At 44.6% G+C, this 23,259-nt stretch overlaps 1 protein-coding gene across 3 annotated transcripts in view; it reads left to right on the top strand.

Annotated features, from left to right (window-relative positions):
- Positions 1-23,259, top strand: part of B3GNTL1 (UDP-GlcNAc:betaGal beta-1,3-N-acetylglucosaminyltransferase like 1) — a 431,353-nt gene that overhangs the window by 381,024 nt on the left and 27,070 nt on the right. For all 3 annotated transcript variants that reach the window (XM_073606958.1, XM_073606957.1, XM_073606959.1), the window contains one exon: positions 13,478-13,613. In XM_073606958.1, the coding sequence (XP_073463059.1) occupies positions 13,478-13,613 (136 nt within the window). The remainder of the gene's footprint in view (positions 1-13,477; positions 13,614-23,259) is intronic.

Here is a 23,259-nt window from a genome sequence, read left to right as displayed (position 1 = left end):
CTTTGCCGAATTGAGGGGCCAATGGACGGGGCCATGTATTGTAAAATCTTGGATAAGAACCTTCTTCCCTCAGCCAGAACACTGAAGATGGGTCTTCCAGCATGACAATGACCCAAAACATACTGCCAAGGCAACAAAGGAGTGGCTCAAGAAGACGCACATTAAGGTCGTGGAGTGGCCTAGCCAGTCTCCAGACCTTAATCCTATAGAAAATTTATGGAGGGAGCTGAAACTTCGAGTTGCCATGCGACCGCCAAGAAACCTTAAGGATTTAGAGAAGATCTGTAAAGAAGAGTGGACCAAAATCCCAACTACAAGAAACGTCTGACCTCTGTGCTTGCCAACAAGGGTTTCTCCACCAACTACTAAGTCATTTTTTGGGGATCAGATACATATTTTACTCGCTGAACTGCAACTCCATTTATAACATTTGTATCATGTGTTTTTTTTTTTTTTTTGATTTTTTGGTTGATATTCTGTCTCTATAATATAAAATACACCTATGCTAAAAATGCTAGACCCTTTATTAAGTGGGTGATCTTACAAAACCTGCAGGTGATCAAATAATTATTTTCCCCCACTGTACATCAATCACCCAGAGGGGAGAGGTTTTTTCGCAACAAAAGTGGAGTTACTCTTTAAAAGAGTTCATGGAAATCCTGCAGTAGATGGTTCTTTATGCAACCATGAGCATGTCAAGACGTAATCTTAGATGTCAACAGAGATGCCGCTTATTGACGAATCTTTTTTAAAGTGAGCGAGAATTGTGCTGGGGGCCATTTCACATGCTGGAGATGTGCGTACCACACCACATGACTCTGCGAAAAAAAAAAAAAAAAAAAACAGTTCTGTCCTTAACCCTGTCAGTGCCACAACCAACACCAGCCTACAGCCCTCTGTGGCACTCCGGCTATGGTGGAACTACAAGTCCTAACAAACCACGGCGGAGCCTGTTAGAAGTTGTAGTTCTGCCGTATCTGGAGATCTTTCCCCTCGACAAAAATCCAATTTTAATGTTCAGATAATACATTCAGATAATGCGGCTTATGTTTCGTATTTAACCAGAAGGCAAGCATGGCTGAGCTCGTCACCCGTCTCCCACGATTGTTTGTGTATGTCTATTGGTTGGTTGTTTTGGTTGTGACATTTCCAGGAGTTGCGAAATTTCTACAAGATATAAACATTTCGGATCACAGCTCCATTGTTCAAACATTCGATTCTGAAAACATTGGAGGACAGTATCAGAATGATGCCACTTACCTGCTACCTGTTCTCTATTACCAGGAGACTTTTTTTGGGGGGATTTCCAATATTTTTGGGACTACAGTTTCAAGAAATCAGCTGGCTAATGACTATCGGGATCTACAAAGATGTGAGAATCGACTACGCTACATGGTTCCAAAAATGTCATTTCGTTGTCTTTGATACAGTTTGTCTTCACCCAATACTTTTTTTTTTCTCACCGTCATCCTCTTTGGGATTAATATGTTTCCACTCTTGTTTCCACCACAGCTCTTCAATAATCATTCCATCATCTCATTGCATAATCCAAATGAGAGCATAAAAATTTGGCAATTTTTTTCTGTAATTAGCAACAAAATGCTAATTTTTACTTTCCCGCCTTTGATCCGCACGGGCCAGTTAAGCAACTTCTAGCAGCCTCTGGGAAAGTGTTTGATTTAAAAAAAAAAAAAAAAAGCGAAGGAAGCCGAGAGCTGAAGAAGTCAAATCAGGTGAAGGTTATATGTTCTGGTCCATCAAAACCACCAAAACCAGGGCTGAGGGTGCAGAAGTGGTCAACAAAGGTGGTCTACAGAAATTCTAAGGAGAATTGTTTACCGACTTGATGCAACTTTAATGCAAAGGACTTTGGTCTAAGGCAGGGGTGTCAAACTCAGTTTCATCGTGGGCCGCATCAGCATTATGATTGTCCTCAAAAGGGCCGGTTGTATCTGTAAGATTAGATGTCCAGCGCATCCCCACCATCAGAAATTGAGTCCCCTGCTCTCCCTAACATCACAGTGCACCCCCTTTCCTTGTGTTGCTGCTGGGAAGAAGCTGGATGCATTGCTTGAAAGCAGAAAGTAGGGGTCTGGAGGAGGAACAGAGAAGGGCTGGAGCTCTCCTGCAGCTGCAGGAGAGGTGCGAGGGCCACATGAAATGGCCTGGAGGGCCGGATTCGGGCTGCGGGCCTTGTGTTTGACACCTGTGGTCTAAGGTCTTTGGGCTGGTTAAAGCATCGGGTAAGCATTAGGCTCCATGCACCCTAGCATTTTTTTTTCTGCTCCTACAAGCTAAATAGTGTTATCCTATGTGCCCGAGCACACTACTTTAGGCTATTACCGTTTTTTGAGCTTCAGCGTCTATGACAAGTGGTTCTCAACTCCTGTCCTCAGGACCCAGTAACAGGCCAAGATAACTGAAAGACAATCACAGGTGATATCAGTTGCTGCTCAGTGATTGCAATATTCTAGTCTGCATCTCCCACAAGGTAATACTTAAATACTGGCCTGTTAGTGGGTCCTGAGGGCAGGAGTTGAGAACCATTGGTCTAGGAGATGGAAAAAAAAGTTGTTTTTGTAGAGTTTCTTGGAGCATTTTTCCAGCAGAAACTCTCCTAAACGCTACTAATAGCGTTTTTGGAGCTTTTTTTTTCCCCTTTTACTGCTAAAATGCTAATGCTCCTAAACGCTCTTAAAATGCTACTACAAAAGCTATTACCAGTGTTTTTTTTTATCTAGTATGTGTGTGTGCAGTGTGCATGAAGCCTGCAAACACGCTAATAAAATACTAACTCTCCAAAGTGCTCTTAAAAGCTTCTAATTGCTACTGAAACGCTACTACAAAAAGCCAAAATTACCAGCGTTTTTTACATTTAAAAAAAAAAAAAACAATTATAGCGTGCATGGACTCTGCTTTTACTCTGGTGCATTTTTTTGCCAAAAAATGCAAGAAAACCTCAATAAAATAATATTATCGTTGGAACACTTTACACCAGTGCGCCGCAGGTGCGGTGCATTTTGAAAAGTCCTGCATACTGCATCTTTGGTGCACTTTTCAAACTCGCACCAAAAGCGCAGCTCCCCATTGAAATGAATGGAAAACACAACAAAAAAGCATAAAAAATGCACTGCGGTTGCGTTTTTGCTGCTTTTTTATTTTTTAAATTTTTTAAATTTTTTTTACTTTTTGGTTTCACAAGTGCATGCTGAGAGTCAGGCACAAAGAAAATGCACCACAAACGCATAATTAACACATGTGCATTTTAAAATGCATTTTTTTTTAACAGAGCAGTATGAAAGCAGCCTCCACACCGGATGCAATAACCAACACATGCCAGCACCTATACATTGTACAAGCAACGTACTTCAATATGAGGAGTTCACATCAGTACATTGCACAGATGTGTGCTGCCCTGCGCTGAAAAAAAATATAGGACATGCAATCCCTGTTAACGCATCAAGCGCACTGCAACACGCGGAAACGCAAGGGGTTAAAACAGTCAGTTAAAGTTTCCTTTACAAGTAAAGTTTTGTGAAGTTTAAAAAAAAAAAAGAAAAAACCATTGCAGCTCTTTTTTAAAATGCAGCGCAGCATGCAAATGTATCTCAACACTTCTGCATTTCCGTGCGCTCAGCACACACACTGCGGTGTGAATAGACACTTAGAGACACACAATGTTTACTCATTGGAATATTTTGGTGTCAGGCAATAATAACGGGTTTTCATTAAAAAAAAAAAAATGACCGTATATTTATTGATGTAAAATCCAAACAAATTTGTAAAAAACTCAATTGGATGATCCAAACATTTTCAATAAAATTAGGACCTAGATATTGAGTTCTAACATTATTTCTTATTATATAGGTCTTAATTGTATTGAATGTTTGGATCATACAATGAAAGTTCTGTGTTTTTTTTTAATGTGAAAAGAATTTACAATGTATCAATTAATATATTAAACAATAAAAAAAAACCTCTATTGTTTGATCCAAGAATAAAAAAAAAATTAGGTCCTAGATATTGAGGGCTAACATTATCTCTTATTATATGGATCTTAATTTTATTGAATATGTTTGGATCATATAATGAATGTAAAGATTTAACAATGTATCAATTAATATATAAAAATGTATTTAATTTCTGCCACCAAAAAAAGTCCCAATGAGCAAACATTGAGTGTTTTTGATATTATAAGGGAAGTGGTGCCCATACATGTACATGTCTTTGATATTAGAAAGGAAGTGGTGCCCATACATGTACATGTCTTCGATATTAGAAAGGAAGTGGTGCCCATACATGTACGAGTCTTTGATATTAGAAGGGAAGTGGTGCCCATACATGTCTTTGATATTAGAAGGGATGTGGTGCCCATACATGTACATGTCTTTGATATTAGAAGGGAAGTGGTGTCTATACATGTACAAGTCTTTGATAATAGAAGGGAAGTGGTGCCCATACATGTACGAGTCCTTGATATTAGAAGGGATGTGGGGCCCATACATGTACATGTCTTTGATATTAGAAGGGAAGTGGTGCCCATACATGTATATGTCTTCGATATTAGAAGGGAAGAGGTGCCCATACATGTACATGCCTTTGATATTAGAAGGGCCCATGATCACCCATCAATCCACTCAGTATGTTTTCTAACATTGGTAATCATTGACTATGGTCTTGTCCCAGCCCAGAAAAGCAGCTGTTGACAGACGGGGATCTAGTTTGTTAAAGTCCATGAGGTCACGAAGAGTCAGACACAACCAGACTGAAGAAAATCCAAATACCTGGTGTTATATTACAGACCGTGACCAGACATAATAAAGGCCAGTTGGGTGATTTGCCTCTCTGGTTGGATATAAAAACACACTTTATTTCAGTTTTTAATAAAGATTAACAAAATGGATTTTATATACAGCAAAACAGACCTTAGAATGGGAAAGGGAGGACTGACTTTGTGAAACAATTAGGCTGTAATGCATGCAACAGCGCTGTCAGTTTAACACCGGGAAGAGAGAACAGAAGGAAGATTCTGCAGTGTTGATGGACCTTTGTTTGCCAATCAGAAAGGTGGGATTGGTCGGTGAATTGCTGTCTTACTTAACTGTGGTGGAGAAAAGTGTGGGCACCAATCTTGATTTGCTGGGTCACAATATGACTATAAAAAGTTAAAAGTCTCATGGGGGGTGGGACAGTTCACATATATATCTCAACTCTGAATTTGGCTGTTTGGTTTTAGTTATAATAATAAGTAGAAGAAGAAGGTGATGGTGAAAGGTATTGGTTGGTTGGTATAGGTGACTAGAGCCGGCGGGTAAAATCCAGTTAACTTACCATGTATTTGTGTTTATGAAAGCCCAGTAGAACTGGGGCCCAACCATGCAGCACTCTGGTATATTTGGCCCCCTGGCCCCTCAGCAGTGTGTAGTGGGAACATTGCTTGGGGTAATATCATTGATCTCAATTATGCTCATGTAACATATTCCTAGTTTCGTATTGTCTTCTGCAGGATATCCCCAACTAACAATGTATCCTGTCCACTCTCTGACCCTCATTTCCTCTATTAGGTCTGCAGTCTCTTACAGTCCTCTTCAAAATTACATATATTGAACATTATGTGTGGCCCTTTGGTGATGTCAGGGACCACATTCAAGGCGTTTTTGAGCTCATAGGTTGACAACCACTGCAGTAGACAACCTCTTAAAACAGTGAGGACCCGCTTGTCTCTCTTCCTTCACAAATCCTACAAATAAGGGGATTATTTATCAATTTAGGATATTGGGTGGAGCCATTCAAAGTGTTCCTTTTTCCCCTGGGCTAGATGTTTATACAGAACTATTGGTTAATAGGGCAGCCTAAGGCCCCATAGACACTTGTGAATGGGATGGTTTACAATTAGCTGTGAGCAGGAAGCCCCATTGAAAGCAATGGGAGGCTGACCGCTCCTGCAGCTATTTTCGGCCAGTCACTGGTAATCACTCTTGCACACTGTCTATCTGCGTCCAGGGCCAATCATCTGCAGGTCATCGTTTCATAAACGATTACATGTGATTGGCTGTAAATAGGTGTGGGGGGGATGTCAGCCTCCCATTGCTTTCAATGGGGCTTCCCTCTCTCACAGCAAACCCTGCTGGGTCTCCCATAGCTAATCTCAAATGACCCCAGTTTGCACATGTAAATGGGGCCTGATATTTTTGAGTTGTTTATTACAAATTGCTTACAGCTGTTCCTGGCTTTTTGTCTATCATCAGTGCAGTGTGTGTAAACCATGGCTTCTGTGGAGGAGTTTTTGGGTTTCTGTGGAAGAGTTCTTGGGTTTCTGTGGAGGAGTTCATAGGCTTCTGTGGAGGAGTTCCTGGGCTTCTGTGGAGGAGTTCTTGGGTTTCTGTGGAGGAGTTCTTGGGTTTCTGTGGAGGAGTTCTTGGGCTTCTGTGGAGGAGTTCTTGGGCTTCTGTGGAGGAGTTCTTGGGCTTCTGTGGAGGAGTTCTTGGGCTTCTGTGGAGGAGTTCTTGGGCTTGTGTGGAAGAGTTCTTGGGCTTGTGTGGAGGAGTTCTTGGGCTTGTGTGGAGGAGTTCTTGGGCTTGTGTGGAGGAGTTCTTGGGCTTGTGTGGAGGAGTTCTTGGGCTTGTGTGGAAGAGTTCTTGGGCTTGTGTGGAAGAGTTCTTGGGCTTGTGTGGAAGAGTTCTTGGGCTTGTGTGGAAGAGTTCTTGGGCTTGTGTGGAAGAGTTCTTGGGCTTGTGTGGAAGAGTTCTTGGGCTTGTGTGGAAGAGTTCTTGGGCTTGTGTGGAAGAGTTCTTGGGCTTGTGTGGAAGAGTTCTTGGGCTTGTGTGGAAGAGTTCTTGGGCTTGTGTGGAAGAGTTCTTGGGCTTGTGTGGAAGAGTTCTTGGGCTTGTGTGGAAGAGTTCTTGGGCTTGTGTGGAAGAGTTCTTGGGCTTGTGTGGAAGAGTTCTTGGGCTTGTGTGGAAGAGTTCTTGGGCTTGTGTGGAAGAGTTCTTGGGCTTGTGTGGAAGAGTTCTTGGGCTTGTGTGGAAGAGTTCTTGGGCTTGTGTGGAAGAGTTCTTGGTCTTCTGTGGAAGAGTTCTTGGGCTTGTGTGGAGCAGTACTTGTGTGGAGGAGTACTTGGGCTTGTGTGGAGGAGTTCTTGGGGACTAAACATAAAGCTTAATAAGACAGGTCATGGTGAGGAAGGCTAAAAGAAAAAAACAGAAACATGGGGAGAAGAAACCATTTAATCAGATCATGTTATCTGGTGGAATCGTGTAGTTGGTGACTGATTTTTATTACCTCTGTGTTGTCACCACAGTAGTGGGAATGACCATTTTTCCATTGAGCAAAACATTCAGAAAAGTCTCTAATATTTGGATATTGGGGATTATTTTGGGCTTTAATACTTTCTCTGAAGATGTTCTCAGCTTTTTCATTTTCCGATTCATGGGTTTCCTATTTGTACAGTAGGGCACATTGTTCCTGTTGGGTTTGGCAGAGGTCCCTGCTGGTAGCTGTTTCCTGCTACCGCAGGTGAGAGATCACCACTGTGACATTTCCAGCTCTCGGTTTGATCTGAAAGGAACTCCGGGATCCAGACAGAGAGACTATTCTCACAGTGTTATGACAAGCGCTGCGAGGCTTGTTCGCTCAGCTCGGCTTGTTGGAGTGTAGACGGCAAGTTCCTACTGCTCAGGCTGCACCTGTCCTGGCTGTGACTCTGGGAACCGGCTTTTCCTTCTTACCCCGCGCTCTAATGTCAGGTACCAGCCTCAGGGGATGTGGCAGCAAGAGTTCCTGGCACTGGAGATTCTGGGTAAAATTTCAGCTGTGCACATGCAGGGTGAAACCAGGATCTTCTGTGTACTCTTCACGGCAGCCAAAATCAAAAAGCTGCCTGGAAATAAAAAGTTTCTTTAGTTCTATATGTACGATTACTGACAAGTTACATTAATTATCCCGGGAGAAGACTCATCCCCCATCAAATTTCATCCCTTTCAATAACTAGAGTCAGGATTGCACCTCTTAAGAGTGGCGATATCTGTGTACTTTTATGTTCCTTATGTATCGAGATCATAAATATTACATATTACAGGAATATATATTGTATTTATTTATAACTTAGAATATGAGAATACATTTATTATTTGACTCGTTATAGTCTGGATTTTTTGCCCTGAAATAAACGTGGAACCGATAGAGATCAGCTGACCTCCGGTGTATTATTGTAGACTGACATTAAAGTCTGGGGTTATATTACAATTAGGGTGACACTAAAAAATTTATTCCAGTAGATATTCCTATTCAAAAAAAGCATTCTGTTGCTCTGTCTCCTCCAAATCCATTTTTTGTGCTGCTGTGAACCGGCTTCCTGATAGAGGGTGGCTATGTTCCTTTTCCACGGTCCCACTGAATGTAGGATTGTACCTTCTCTTGTTCGCTCCAGAACAAGAGAAGACTCAAGATAGACTATGGACTCATAGCCAGTGACTATGGACTAGTGACTATAGACTAGTGACCAGTATCTATGGACTAGTAACCAGTGTCTTTGGACTAGTGACTATGGACTAGTGACCAGTGTCTATGGACTAGTAACCAGTGTCTATGGATTAGTGACCAGTGTCTATGGACTAGTGACTATGGACTAGTGACCAGTGTCTATGGACTAGTGACTATGGACTAGTGACCAGTGTCTATGGACTACTGACCAGTGACTATGGACTAGTGACTATAGACCAGTGACTATGGACTAGTAACCAATGACTAGTGTCTATGGACTAGTGACCAGTGACTATGGACTAGCGACCAGCGTCTATGGACTAGTGACTATGGACTACTGACCAGTATCTATGGACTATTAACCAGTGACTATGGACTCTTGACTATGGACTACTGACCAGTGACTATGGACTAGTACCCAATGTCTATGGACTAGTGACCAGTGTCTATGGACTAGTGACCAGTATCTATGGACTTAGTGACCAATATCTATGGACTTAGTGACCAATATCTATGGACTTAGTGACCAATATATATGGACTTAGTGACCAATATCTATGGACTTAGTGACCAATGTCTATGGACTAGTGACCAATGTCTATGGACTAGTGACCAGTGTCTATGGACTAGTGACCAGTGTCTATGGACTAGTGACTATGGACTAATGACCAGTGTCTATGGACTAGTGACCAGTGACTATGGACTAGTGACTATAGACCAGTGACTATGGATTAGTAACCAAAGTCTAGTGTCTATGGACTAGTGACCAGTGACTATGGACTAGTGACCAGTGTCTATGGACTAGTGATTATGGACTACTGACCAGAATCTATGGACTATTAACCAGTGACTATGGACTCTTGACTATGGACTACTGACCAGTGACTATGGACTAGTACCCAATGTCTATGGACTAGTGTCTATGGACTAGTGACCAGTATCTATGGACTTAGTGACCAATATCTATGGACTTAGTGACCAATATCTATGGACTTAGTGACCAATATATATGGACTTAGTGACCAATATCTATGGACTTAGTGACCAATGTCTATGGACTAGTGACCAATGTCTATGGACTAGTGACTATGGACTAATGACCAGTGTCTATGGACTAGTGACCAGTGACTATGGACTAGTGACTATAGACCAGTGACTATGGATTAGTAACCAAAGTCTAGTGTCTATGGACTAGTGACCAGTGTCTATGGACTAGTGACCAGTGTTTATGCACTAGTGACCATGGACTATGGACTAGTACCCAATGTCTATGGACTAGTGACTATGGGCCAGTGACTAGCGACCAGTGTCTATGGGCTAGTGACTATGGACTAGTGACCAGTGACTATGGAATAGTGACCAGTGACTATGGACTAGTGACCAGTGACTATGGACTAGTGACCAGTGACTATGGACTAGTGACCAGTGACTATGGACTAGTGACCAGTGACTATGGAATAGTGACCAGTGACTATGGACTAGTGACTATGGACTAGTGACCATTGACTATGGGATTTGTAGTGTGCATAGAGCAGTGTACTTGATCACAACTCGTGTGCCCTCTGCTCATTCGAAAGGGAAGTGAGGGGGGGAGGGGAAGAGGTTCGTGAACTCTCGGAGGACACAAACAATTTAATGAAAAATAGATTACAGGGTCATTAAGTAGTGGATGTGTGTGGATTATTTTTGGAGAATAAGAATATGTATTTATTGCAATATGTTTCCTTTTTAAATTTAAATTTATTTTTTACTTTTTCAAATTCAATTTTGAATTTTTCTAATTCGTGATTTTGTTTCGTTGTAATTTATTTTTGGATTCATTGAAATTCGTTACTATTCAGAAGTTCGGATTCATCCAAATCACATTGTTCAGAATTTCCATTCATAACAAAACACATTGCAATGTCTACATTCGGTCTTGCTGTGTACGATCTTCTTTAGATTCTTGCTGATTGGGGGGTGACTCTGATTACCGGGACCTTCCATTTGGGGTGAATCTTTCATCATGATGTCCAATAGAAATCCTGAATTTTTTTGGCGCAGAACAAGATGCTTATCTGAGCACAAGCTGAAGGATGAAGCTGTCAGAGGAGGTTGTCTGGAGTCAGGTGTCTCTGGATCCCGCGGGGAGAGGTGTTCACAGCCATTGACTCAGCAGAAAGGTTCACCCCGGGGGAATGAGATCAGTTGTAAAATAAAATTTCACGAGTGAATGAGAACTCTTGGTAGTATTCTAATTCCCCTCCACACTGACACGGGCTTATTTATCTGTACTCTGCGGCTATGCAGCTCATTACATTTTAAACCTCTTTTTGCTCTTGTGAATTTTATGGACTTTTTTTTTCTTTACAAAAAAGTTTTGTTAGAACTTGGAGTATTTAGTGTGAATCGCCCAGTTTGTTAATACCATGACATAGCCCGGGGAGTGAAAAAAATTGGAGGGGGGCAAAATGTCACACAAAGCAACCCTTGTTTGCATTTGCCTTGTTGACTTTTTGAAAAACGCAACTTTTCCTTTGCGTTTTTTTCTCTGTGCGTTCAGCCATGTCTGTTTATCCCCCAGCCCTGATAAAGAGGTACTTCAAAGCCTCTGAAACGCGTTGTCTTGTCTGGATTTCTGAGCTATAATCAATGAATGGTTGGAAGGCTGAAGACATTTATGAAGGACTTTTGCACTGAAGTCATGATAATTTCCTAGGATATTGTTTATTGCATTTTGCACATACACTGTATTCCCAAAAAGTATTGAGACGCCTGCCTTTACATGCACATGATCTTTAATGACATCCCAGTCTTAGTCCGTAGGGTTCAATATTGAGTTGGCTCCGCCCTTTGCAGCTATAACAGCTTCAACTCTTCTGGGAAGGCCGTCCACAAGGTTTAGGAGGGTGTCTATGGGAATGTTTGACCATTCTTCCAGAAGAGCATTTGTGAGGTCAGGCACTGATGTTGGATGAGAAGGCCTGGCTCGCAGTCTAAAGTATAAACAGACAAGCCAGTGCTACTACCCATACACCACATAGATAGCAGAGCTCCCAGGTGCTCGATCCACAGTCGCTGGCTGAGTAGAGTAATGTAGAGAAAAATTATCCGCACTCCGGTTGTTGCTCTTAAATTTTCTTCATTTTATTGAATAGCCACAGTGAACAAACGCAGATTAAGTCAGTTGATGCGTTTCAGCCTATAAGGCCTTAGACTGTCTCGCAGTCTCCACTCTAATTCATCCCAAAGGTGTTCTGTGGGGTTGAGGTCAGGACTCTGTGCAGGCCAGGCAAGTTCCTCCACCCCAAACCTGCTCATCCATGTTCAATATTGAGTTGGCCCACCCTTTGCAACTATAACAGCTTCAACTCTTCTTGGAAGGCTGTCCACAAGGTTTAGGAGTGTGTCTATGGGAATTCTAATTCATCCCAAAGGTGTTCTATGGAGTTGAGCTCAGGACTCTGTGCAGGCCAGTCAAGTTCCTCCAACCTAAACTCGCTCATCCATGTCTTTATGGACCTTGCTTTGTGCACTGGTGAGCAGTCATGTTGGAACAGGAAGGGGCCGTCCCCACACTGTTCCCACAAAGTTGGGAACAAGAAATTGTCCAAAATATCTTGGTGCGCTGACGCCTTAAGAGTTCCCTTCACTGGAACTAAGGGGCCAAGCCCAACCCCTAAAAAACAATCCCCCACTATAATCCCCCCTCCACCAAATGATTTGGACCGGTGCACAAAGCAAGGTCCATAAAGACATGGATGAGCAAGTTTGGGGTGGAGGAACTTGATTGGCCTGCACAGTCGTGACCTCAATCCGACAGAACACCTGTGGGATGAATTTGAGCAGAATGAGAGCCAGGACTTCTCATCCAACATCAGTGCCTGACCTCACAAATGCACTTCTGGAAGAATGGTCAAACATTCCCATAGACACACTCCTAAACCTTGTGGACGGCCTTCCCAGAAGAGTTGAAGCTGTTATACCTGCAAAGGGCGGAGCCAACTCCATATTGAACCTTACAGACTAAGACTGGAATGCCATTAAAGTTCATGTGCGTGTAAAGGCAGGCGTCCCAATACTTTTGACAAAAATGTATGTGTCTAGATATGTACTTAAAAGGGTTGTAAACCCTCGTGTTTTTTCACCCTAATGCATCCTATGCATTAAGGTGAAAAAACACCTGGCAGTGACCGCCCCCCCCCCCCTCTTACCTGAGCCCCGTATTTCCGTCGGTGGAGACGTGCTCTCTCTCTCTCTCTCTCTCCCCACAGGATCCCAGCTCTTGATTGGATAGATTGATAGCAGTGCAGCCATTGGTTCCTGCTGCTGTCAATCAAATTCAGTGATGCGGTCGCCGGGAGGGCGGGGCCGAGTCCGGCATTCGTGTCTATGGACGCAAATGCTGGACTCGGGAGCGTTCCCGCAAGGTAACCCCCTGGGAGAGTGTGAGAGCCACCGGGGGACCCCAGAAGACGAAGATCAAGGGCCACACTGTGCAAAATGAGCTGCACAGTGGAGGTATGTGATATGTTTGTTATTTAAAAAAAAAAAAAAAAAACGAGGTTTTACAATCACTTTAAGAGTCCCGTATAATTTGCAGTAACTAGTTTTGATTATATTTTAAAAAAGAAATGGTTTGAAAAGTTTAGGAAAAAGATAGATAAATAGGAGGAGGATAGGGAGAAGGAAAAAAGAAGAAAAAAATAATGGTCATCTTTCAACACAGCTGAAAAGTAAACAGCCTAATGATGTGAAAAGGAGACTAGAGCTCCACCTGCTGGTTAGATAGAAGACGCATATTAATTTGCAATATTTAATTTTCACCTGACTGCAAAAACAAACAAAAAAAACCTTAAAAAAAGAGTTCATTCTGATCATATTAAAGTGTCATCTCTTCAGCATTAGGAAACTCCATATGTCCTCCTTTTATTACAAATGTATCCCATTCAACAACTCAACACCACCGCACACCGCACCGCTGCCATAAGATAGGTCATCTTCTCTTTTTTTTTAGGGATACGATCTGGAAGAATCGGGTGAAGTTCCTGGAAGAGAGAGTCCTCCAGCACTGGCCCTCATTCACGATCTGGAACGCGGGAAAGCAAGGGAGGAAGCTGTACCGGAGTCTGACACCGAATAACCGAGAGAAGGTGAGCGCAGTGTGTGGTGCGATGGGCAGATGAGGACTAAACCTCTACTCTTGGACAAAAGATAGAAATTGGGACAGTTTTCCTAGTCCGCTTAATTAACGGTTGTCCCTAATGGTGATAAGCAGAGTTTGGGGGGGTGGGGGGGGGGGGGGGGTTCCCACAGACATGGGATTGCTGCTTGATCTGGCCAAAGATTGGCAACCTAGGTACATTACTTACGGTTCAATCAAAGGTTCTTACAGAATATTAAACATCTGTAGAAGGAACTCCTCAGCCAGCTAAGCAGCTCCAGTGAGAATCCCTAACTAGACATCCCTACCTAATATACGTTTCCCTATAGTGACAGGTTGTATTCAACCCTGAAGCTAATAAGGTGGAATCAGCTGAAGCAGCATCATTGCTTCCTGAGCACTTGCAAGCCGCGGCTTTCTGGGAGATCGGCCTTCACCAATTTCCCAGGTTGTCAGTACATCTGATATATTACCGCCCTCCTTCCCTCTCCAGATTGTATCTGTCCTCCCATATACGCTATATTGTCAAAAGTATTGTGACACCTGCCTTTACATGCAAATGAACGTTAATGGCATCCCAGTCTTAGTCCGTAGGGTTCAATATTGAGTTGGCTCCGCCCTTTGCAGCTATAACAGCTTCAACTCTTCTGGGAAGGCCGTCCACAAGGTTTATGGGAATGTTTGACCATTCTTCCAGAAGCGCATTTGTGAGGTCAGGCACTGATGATGGATGAGAAGGCCTAGCTCACAGTCTCCGCTCTAATTCATCCAAAAGGTGTTCTATTGGGTTGAGGTCAGGACTCTGTGCAGGCCAGTCAAGTTCCTCCACCCCAAACCCACTCATCCATGTCTTTATGGACCTTGCTTTGTGTCGGTTTGCTGTCATACCAGGGCTAAGGATGAGCTCCGGCGTGTTCGCACACTCCCCGTGCAGAGCCCGCCAGGAAGTTGGCACGGTGCTGCGCTAATCACAGGCAGTGAGACATTTTCCCGATGCTCGGCTGCAGAGATCAGGAAATGTCTCGCTGCCTGTGATTAGCGCAGCGCCATGCCGACTTCCTGGCGGGCTCTGCACGTGGGCTGTGCGAACACAACGGAGCTCATCCTTAACCAGGACCAGGCCAGATGTGAAGACATTGGGTTTGATTTACTAAAAGCAAATATATTGTGCACCCTGCAAGGACAGTTGCTCCAGGGCTTAGTAAATGAAGCTCTGCTGACTTTCATCATCCAATCTTGTGCAAGTTTTTCCGTACATGTGATTGGGTATTTTTTGCAGCTTTGAAGCTTCATCTCATTTACTAAGCTCTGGAGCAAATGCCCCTGCAGAGTACTACTGCACCTGCCAAATGCAAAGAGTCTATTTGCCTTAAGGCTGGATTCACACCTATGGCATTTTTAGTGCTTTTTGCATTTTGCAGGTTTGCACTACAGTCCATTTACCATGGTTTCCTATGGAACTTGTTCTGTAGTGCAAATTTGCAAAATGCAAAAAGCACTAAAAATGCCATAGGTGTGAATCCAGCCTTAGTAACTCAACCGCATTGTGACGGGAGAATACTCGTGTTGCCCTGTCAGTGTTTTAATAAGAGCACAAATAGGCAACATGTGGAAATAATTATACCCTCAGCTGCTGGACCACACACACCGTGCCGCAGTACTAAGCTTAGGTGTGAGCCGGGATGCATGTCCGCCATGATAGGTAGGAATTCATTCCCAAAGTAGTCTGCTCCCTAGGGTTGCAAAGACTACACCACATAGGAAGTAGTGTATTAGTCGGCATTCAGCATACTCCTCATGTAGCTGTCATAGATAATAAATTGAGATCTCTCCGTACTTCTATCTGTCTAGATTCTTCTGTGATCCGTCTAATCTCCCGCCTCTTCAGTCTGACTCCTTCTACCTTATCTACCCAATCTCTCCCCGCTATCACACGAGAGTATACCCCATACACTATGCTCTCATTATTTAAATCTCATTCTCTATATTCCATAGCTCCCAACTGTCCCTGATTTGGAGCAATGTCCCTCTGTCCCTCTTTGCCCCTCATTTGTCCCTCATTGCCCCTCATTTGTCCCTCATTGCCCCTCATTTGTCCCTCTTTGCCCCTCATTTGTCCCTCTTTGCCCCTCATTTGTCCCTTATTTTGGTCTGATCCATATAGTTGTATCTAAAATGCACTTTTTATCTTTCAAAATTGTTTCCCAGTGCTAAACCTTTCATCCAATTTCTAAATTGCTGCATTTTATAAATTCCAAAAACCAATATAAAGGAATAGGAGTGGTAAAAAAAAAGTCCTTGTGGATTTAATCAACCTTTTTTTTTTTTTTTGGTTAATTCCCCTTTAAGGGGGGTGTGCCAGGGGGGCGTGTCCTATGCCTGCATACGTTTGCAAGTAGGTGTCCCTCATTCCCATCTCAAAATGTTGGGAGGTGTGATATTCCAGCCCCCCAATCCCCCTTGTTTTCTCATTGCTTCTCTCTGTGCCCCTCCCCCTCCCCAGCCTCCTAATTCGAAGATAGCCATACATTATGTAGATTTCATCTGGTTCCTGATTAATCCACTGAAATATGCCCGTTTCCACCCTCCCATCCGCCAATATCCATTTGAAAGGTGGAACGGTAGCTGTATCCAATCAGATGCAGACACTGTTTTGGGTATTGTATTAACCAGCGGAGCCCGCTATCAGAGTACAATATCTGCAGCGAGAGATTTCTCCATCCACACTGTGTATATGGCCAGCCTTACATGATCCGTCTTTTACATAAGCAGTGTGATCCAAAGAGGAGGAGATCATCTCATCAGAATGAAGAGCCTGCAGGTCAGACATTTACAATAGGACACCTATGACAGGAGGCCGACAGGAAGCACCGCTCAGGTTGTCCATACACATAACTATGATTGTCGGACTTGGGAAAAGATCTTTCAGGCTGGGTTCTCATTGGCCCGCAGGCTGAAAAAAAAAATCTGTATGTTTATGGATAACTTTAAGGTCTGTCTCTCTTTGGGGTCTTGTAGCATTTCCAGGTGCGGGGCCAGTATGTGTCTAATAAATAGTTGGTCTCTAGGAATTTATTTCATTCCTCCTCTCTGCCTCCCAACCCCCCCCCCCACCCCCCCACGCTTCTCTTTCCTTCCCACCTTTCTCTTCCCCTCTCCGATCTCTTCCCCTCTCCGATCTCTTCCCCTCTCCGATCTCTTCCCCCTGTTTCTCTCCCTTTTTATTCTCCTTTCTGCTTATCAAGTTTCCCCATTCTCCTCTCTCCCTTCTGCCTTTCCCATTATTCTCCCAACCCTCCCTCCGCCTCCTTTCCTTTCCCCATTCTCCTTTTTCCCCTGCTTTTCCCCTCTCTCCCTTTTCCATTCTTTTCCTCTCTCTTCCGCCTCTCTCCCTTCTCTATTCTTCCTCCCTTCCCCCTCTTTTTCTTCTATCCACTCTCACTCTCTCTTACCCATTCCACTCTCTCCTTTTCTTGCTTCTCGCTCTTCCCCTGCCTCTCCCCTTCCACATTTTTCCTCTCTCCTCTCACCTCTCTCCCGTCCCCATTCTTCCTCTCTCACCCCCCCACCTCTCTCCCGTCTCCAGTCTTCCTCTCTCATCCCCCCCCACTTCTTTCCTGTCCCCATTCTTCCTCTCTCACCCCCCTACCTCTCTCCCGTCTCCCTCTCTCACCCCCCCACCTCTCCCCTGTCCCCATTCTTCCTCTCTCACCCCCCCCCACCTCTCTCCCGTCTCCAGTCTTCCTCTCCCTTCCCCCCCCACTTCTCTCCTGTCCCCATTCTTCCTCTCTCACCCCCCCACCTCTCTCCCGTCTCCCTCTCTCACCCCCCCACCTCTCCCCTGTCCCCATTCTTCCTCTCTCACCCACCCCCCACCTCTCTCCTGTCCCCATTCTTCCTCTCTCACCCCCCCTACCTCTCTCCTGTCTCCCTCTCTTACCCCCCCACCGCTCTCCTGTCCCCATTCTTTCTTTCTCACCCCCCCCCCCAGCTCTCTCCCTTCCCCACCTTTTTCCTCTCTTTTCCACGTCTCTCCCTTTCCTATTCTTCCTTTCTCCACCAACGCTGTGCCTTCCCCATTCTTGTGCCTCTCTCCCTTCCCCCATTCTTCTTTCCTCCCTCTGTTGCTCTCTGTTCCCCATTCCCATCTCTCTCTCTCTGCCCTCCTCATTCTTTTCCTTTGTTTCCCAACTCACTCCCTTCCCCATTTTTCTTCTCCCCCCCTCACTACTTTTTCCCCCTGCTCTGGCTTTCAGCTTTCCCATTGTCTTCTCTCCATCCTGCCTGTCTCCCTTTCCCATCCCCCCCCAATGCTACCCCTCTCCTTTCGCTATTCCTCCTCTCCCCCCCCTTCTCTGTCTCCCTTCTATCTTTTCCCCCAATCCCCCTGCCCCTCTCCCTTCCCCTCTCCCTTCCCCATTCCCCTACCTCTCTCCCATCCCCATTCTTCCTCTATCTTCCCACCTCTCTCCTGTCCCCATTCTTCCCACCCGCTCTCTCCCTTCCCTATTCTTTTCCTTGCTCTTCCTTCCTCTCTCCCTTCCCTATTCTTCCTCTCACTCCAAACTCCCTTCCCCATTCTTCTCACCCCCTCACTTCTCTTCCCTTCCGTTTCCCTCGGCTCTCCCCCTTTTATTCTCCTTTCTCCCTCTCCGGTAAATTTTCCCCATTCTCCTCTCTCCCTTCTGCCTGTCTCCCTTTCTCATTCTCACTCACCCGCCCCTCTCTTTTCCCAATTTTCCCTCTTCCCCTGTTTCTCCCCCTCTCTTCACCTACCTCTCTCCCTTTTTCATTCTTTCTCTCTCTCTTCTCCATTCCCCTCTCTTCTCTGTCTCTTTTCTTTCCCACTCCTCACTCTCCCTTCTCCATTCTCCCCATATCCCCCTGCCCCTCTCCCTTCCCTATTACCCTCTTTCCCTACCTCTCTCACTTCACCTCCCCCCCCCCCAATTCTCTCCCCCCCCCCCAATTCTCTCCCTCCCCCCATTCTCTCCCTCCCTTCCCCATTCTTCCTCCCTTCCCTGTTCTTTCTCCCTTTTTCTCTCTCTACCCTCTTCACTCTTGTGGGCCCATACACACAATCCGAAAATCGTTTGAAAAATACCGCTTTCGAATCGATCGTGCGATAATCTAATCGTTAGTACACAGTTTTCGGTAACTGATCACGGCAGTTCATCCGATATTATCAGATCGGACAAGCAGATTGGATTATTCTATAACTTTAGTAACCTATTCAATTCCTACTTGCCACTAACAAGCGATCTGTCGTCCGATTTTCAGATCGTGTGTACAGGGCATTAGTCTTTGCCACCCTATTTTTCCCTGTTCTTCATTCTTCTGTTCCCCTCCATGAATAACACATTTCTTCTTGAACATGATACAATGATACATAGGTGTTACTGGGCTGTCTTTCCCCGATCCTTCGTCTGTCTGCTTCCAATTACCCCTCCAATCCTGCCATCCCCTCCTGCTGACCTTTTCCTCACATTTGCTTTGGCAGAGCTCATGGGCTCCAGCATTAGACGCCTTGCACAAAGGTTGGAATTATAACGTTCGGCCTGATATTTTCTTACCCCTGCGCTTAAGCCCAGAGATTCCCGATCTTTCGGGTCTGCAGAAAAAGGCCCATCCACATCCATCGTGGTGGCCATTTTGTTCCATGGCTGCCTCTTGTATATAAGATACGGCAAGAAGGGGAAGAGTTAAAGTTCTGTTGCTGCGTACGGATTGCTATAGGAGCCGCACTTATGTCATCCCTAATCTGGTACAGATCACACAGCTGCTGAACAGCTGCAGATAATCCCATCACTTATTGCCGAAGAGGCTGTTGTGTAGGTGAGCACTCCTCCAGATGGAGGCCGTCTCCGTAGATGGTACCTCGGAGTTGTACAGTCTTCGTGTTGCTAAGTACTAACAAAACATCCTTGTGTAGCTAAAACATTGCAAAGTGAATGTTCCTGTTAACATTTCGGAGGGAATGAGGCTGAACAGGCCCCATAATTTCACAATATTAACACAAATATCATACCGGTCAGAGATGGAAACCAAATGCTGCTGGACTGATGGAGGCCAATGGAGAGAGATGAGAAGATATTTACTAAACACTGCAAACGTTAGATTTACCCTCTCTTGTGTGGTGAAGATTTGGAAATATTTTAGCAGTTGGAATATGAAATTCTGTTTTTTATGGATAGTCTCTACTCCTATCCTAATATTGACCAGTGGTTACAAATGAACCACTGCAGTAGGGAACAGACTCAGGCATGGCTGATCAATCTGTGGCCCTCCAGAGAGACTACAAGTCCTACTGTGCCTCTGCCTTTGGGAGTCATGCTTGAACCTGTCAGCCTTGCAATGCCTCATGGGATTGGTACAGTGAGGGAAAAAAGTATTTGATCCCCTGCTGATTTTGTAGGTTTGCCCATAGCTCCCAACTGTCCCTGATTTGGAGGAACTGTCCCTGATTTGGAGCAACGTCCCTCATTCCTCCTCATTTGTCCCTCATTTTGATCTGATCTATATAGTTGTATATAAAATGCACTTTTTATCTTTCAAAAATTGTTTCTCAGCGCTAAACCTTTCATCCGAATTCTAAATTGCTGCATTTGTACATTTTAAAAGCCAATATAAAGGAATAGTAGTGGTAAAAAAAGTCCTTGTGGATTTAATTATCCTTTTTTTTTTTGGTTAATTCTCCTTTAAAGTGGAAGTGAACCCTCCTATCATTTTCAGCCAAGGAAGCTGCCATCTTGGCCTCTGTTTAATCTACAACTGCCATGATGCTGCACATGTGATCATTTATGACACCAATCATTGGACGGTTTAACAGTTTGGTTGAGAGCACAACCAATGGGAGTGTTACATTTCCGGCAATGTAACTGTTCTTTGAAACTGTTAAATGGAGGGTTTACTTCCACTTTCAGGGGGGCGTGTCCTATGCCTACATACATTTGTTAGTAGGTGTCCCTCATTCCCATCTCAAAATGTTGGGAGGTGTGGGTTTGCCCACTGACAAAGAAATGATCAGTCTATAAGTTTTAATAGTCTGTTTATTTTAAAGTGATTTTTATATTTTTAACAACAAAAATATAAAGAAAAACACATTTGAAAAAAGTTAAAAAATTGATTTGCATTTTAATGAGTAAAGTAAGTATTTGATCCCCGATCAATCGGCAAGATTTCTGACTCCCAGGTGTCTTCTATACAGGTAGCGAGCTGAGATTAGTGCTTCTAATCTCAGCTTGTTACCTGCATAAAGGACCCCTGTCCACAGAAGCAAATCAATCGGATTCCAATCTCTCCACCATGGCCAACACCAAAGAGCTGTCCAAGGATGTCGGGGACAAGATTGTAGACCTACACAAGGCTGGAATGGGCTACAAGACCATCGCCAAGCAACTTGGTGAGAGGGTGACAACAGCTGGTGCGATTACTGTATTTATCGGCGTATAACACGCACCCCAAGTTTAGGAGGGAATTTCAAGGGAAAAAAACTTTTAGGAGGGAAGTTTAAGGAAAAAAAACTTACATTTAAATGCCCATCAATGTAGCCTCATCAGTGTCCATCTGCAGCCTTGTCAATGTCATTGAAGCCTTCTCAGTGCAGCCTTGCAGCCATGTCAGTGCAGCCTTGTTAGTGCAGCCTTCCCCAGTGTCCATTGGAGCCTTGCCCCAGTGCAGCCTTGTCAGTGCAGCCTTGCAGCCATGTCAGTGCAGCCTTGTTAGTGCAGCCTTCCCCAGTGTCCATTGCAGCCATGTCAGTGCAGCCTTGCAGCCTTCCCCAGTATCCATTTCAGCCTTGCCCAGATTTAAATATGGCGCCGCGGAGGGACTCGGCGGAGCAGAGCGAGTGCCGCTGAGATCGCAGGGACTGGGCGGAGCCGAGATACACATAGCCGAGTATACTCGGCTCTTCTCGGCTCCGCTCACAGTCACGCCCAGTCCCGCCCTATGATGGACATAACACAGGTCCAATGGCGGGACGGGGCATGACTGTGAGTGGAGCCGAGAAGAGCTGAGTACACTCGGCTATGTGTATCTCGACGCGAGCGCTCCGCTCACAATCAGTGGAGATCGGCGGGGGATCGGCGTATAACACGCACCCATGATTTTCCTCTGATTTTAAGGGGAAAAAAGTGTGTGTTATGCGCCGATAAATACGGTATTTGCAAATGGAAGAAACACAAAATAACTGTCGATCTCCCTCGGTCTGGGGCTCCATTGAGGATCTCACTTCGTGGAGTTTCAATGATCTTGAGAACGGTGAGGAATCAGCCAAGAACTACACGGGAGAATCTTGTCAATGATCTCAGCTGGGACCATAGTCACCAAGAAAACAATTAGTAACACACTACACCGTGAAGGACTGAAATCCTGCAGTCCCCGCAAGGTTCCCCTGCTCAAGAAATCACATGTACAGGTCCATCGGAAGATTGCTAATGAACATCTGAATGATTCAGAGGAGAACTGGGTGAAAGTGTTGTGGTCAGATGAGACCAAAATTGAGCTCTTTGAAATCAACTCAACGTGTTTGGAGGAGGAGTAATGCTGCCTATGACCCCAAAACACCATTCCCACTGTCAAACATGAGGGTGGAAGCATTAGGCTTTGGGGGTGTCTTTCTGCTAAGGTGACAGGACAACTTCACTGCATCAAAGGGATGATTGACGGGGCCATGTACCACAAATGTAAACGCACACGTCGTGGGACACCTACACATGAAAACACAGGGCTTTTTTTTCAGCAGGACCGCGGCACCTCCAGCACTGAATGTATGCAAGGGGGTGCCAGAGTTTGCTGGAGGGTCTATTGATACTGGCCGCTTGGGGATCTATTGTTGTTGGGGAAGTCTATGGTTGCTGGGGTGCTGGGGGGGGGGGGGCTTTTTTGTTGCTTGGGGGTCAATGGTTGCTAGGAGAGGTCACAAGAAAACAACAAAGGCGCCTCTAAGTGCAGAAGATTAACAATTTTAATGCCCCAAAACGGGTTAAAAACACTTACAGAATGGAAGTGGTAATCAGGCACATCATAATTTAAGCTGCATTGGAAAGGGTGGCGGTCAGAGGAAGCCTTCAGATGGAATGGATGTGATCACTAAACACAGCGGTGTAGGACACAGGAAGCCGCTGTGAAGCCGGCGTCATCAGCTGGAAGGACGGTGAACCCGGAAGTGATGTCATCCACGGAGCGGCTCAATAACCAGCCTGAACCGCAAACAAACAGCCTGGGCGAGGATGTGATGTCATCAGAAAGGGACGCGTTTCGGAACCATCAATCGTTCCTTTTTCAACCTGAGGCTTCCTCTGACCGCCACCCTTTCCAATGCAGCTTAAATTATGATGTGCCTGATTACCACTTCCATTCTGTAAGTGTTTTTAACCCGTTTTGGGGCATTAAAATTGTTAATCTTCTGCACTTAGAGGCGCCTTTGTTGTTTTCTTGTGTCATTATAGAGCCTGCTTCAGTCTTTTAAAGTTGCAGCCCTTTTTGCTGAAGATCATCCTACCTTCCCATCATCCTTACCAACACCTTTCTTTTTATTTTGGACTGCCTAATTTTAGTAGAGACATTTTCTGGATCATGTTAGTCCTGTGCGCCCTATAAACCTTTTTTTATTGGCTAGGAGAGGTCTACTG

This window comes from Aquarana catesbeiana, linkage group LG12, assembly GCF_042186555.1.
Source record: "Aquarana catesbeiana isolate 2022-GZ linkage group LG12, ASM4218655v1, whole genome shotgun sequence".
NCBI lineage: Eukaryota > Metazoa > Chordata > Amphibia > Anura > Ranidae > Aquarana > Aquarana catesbeiana.
Note: the sequence above shows the minus strand (reverse complement) of the source record. Positions and strands in the feature narration are given on the sequence as shown.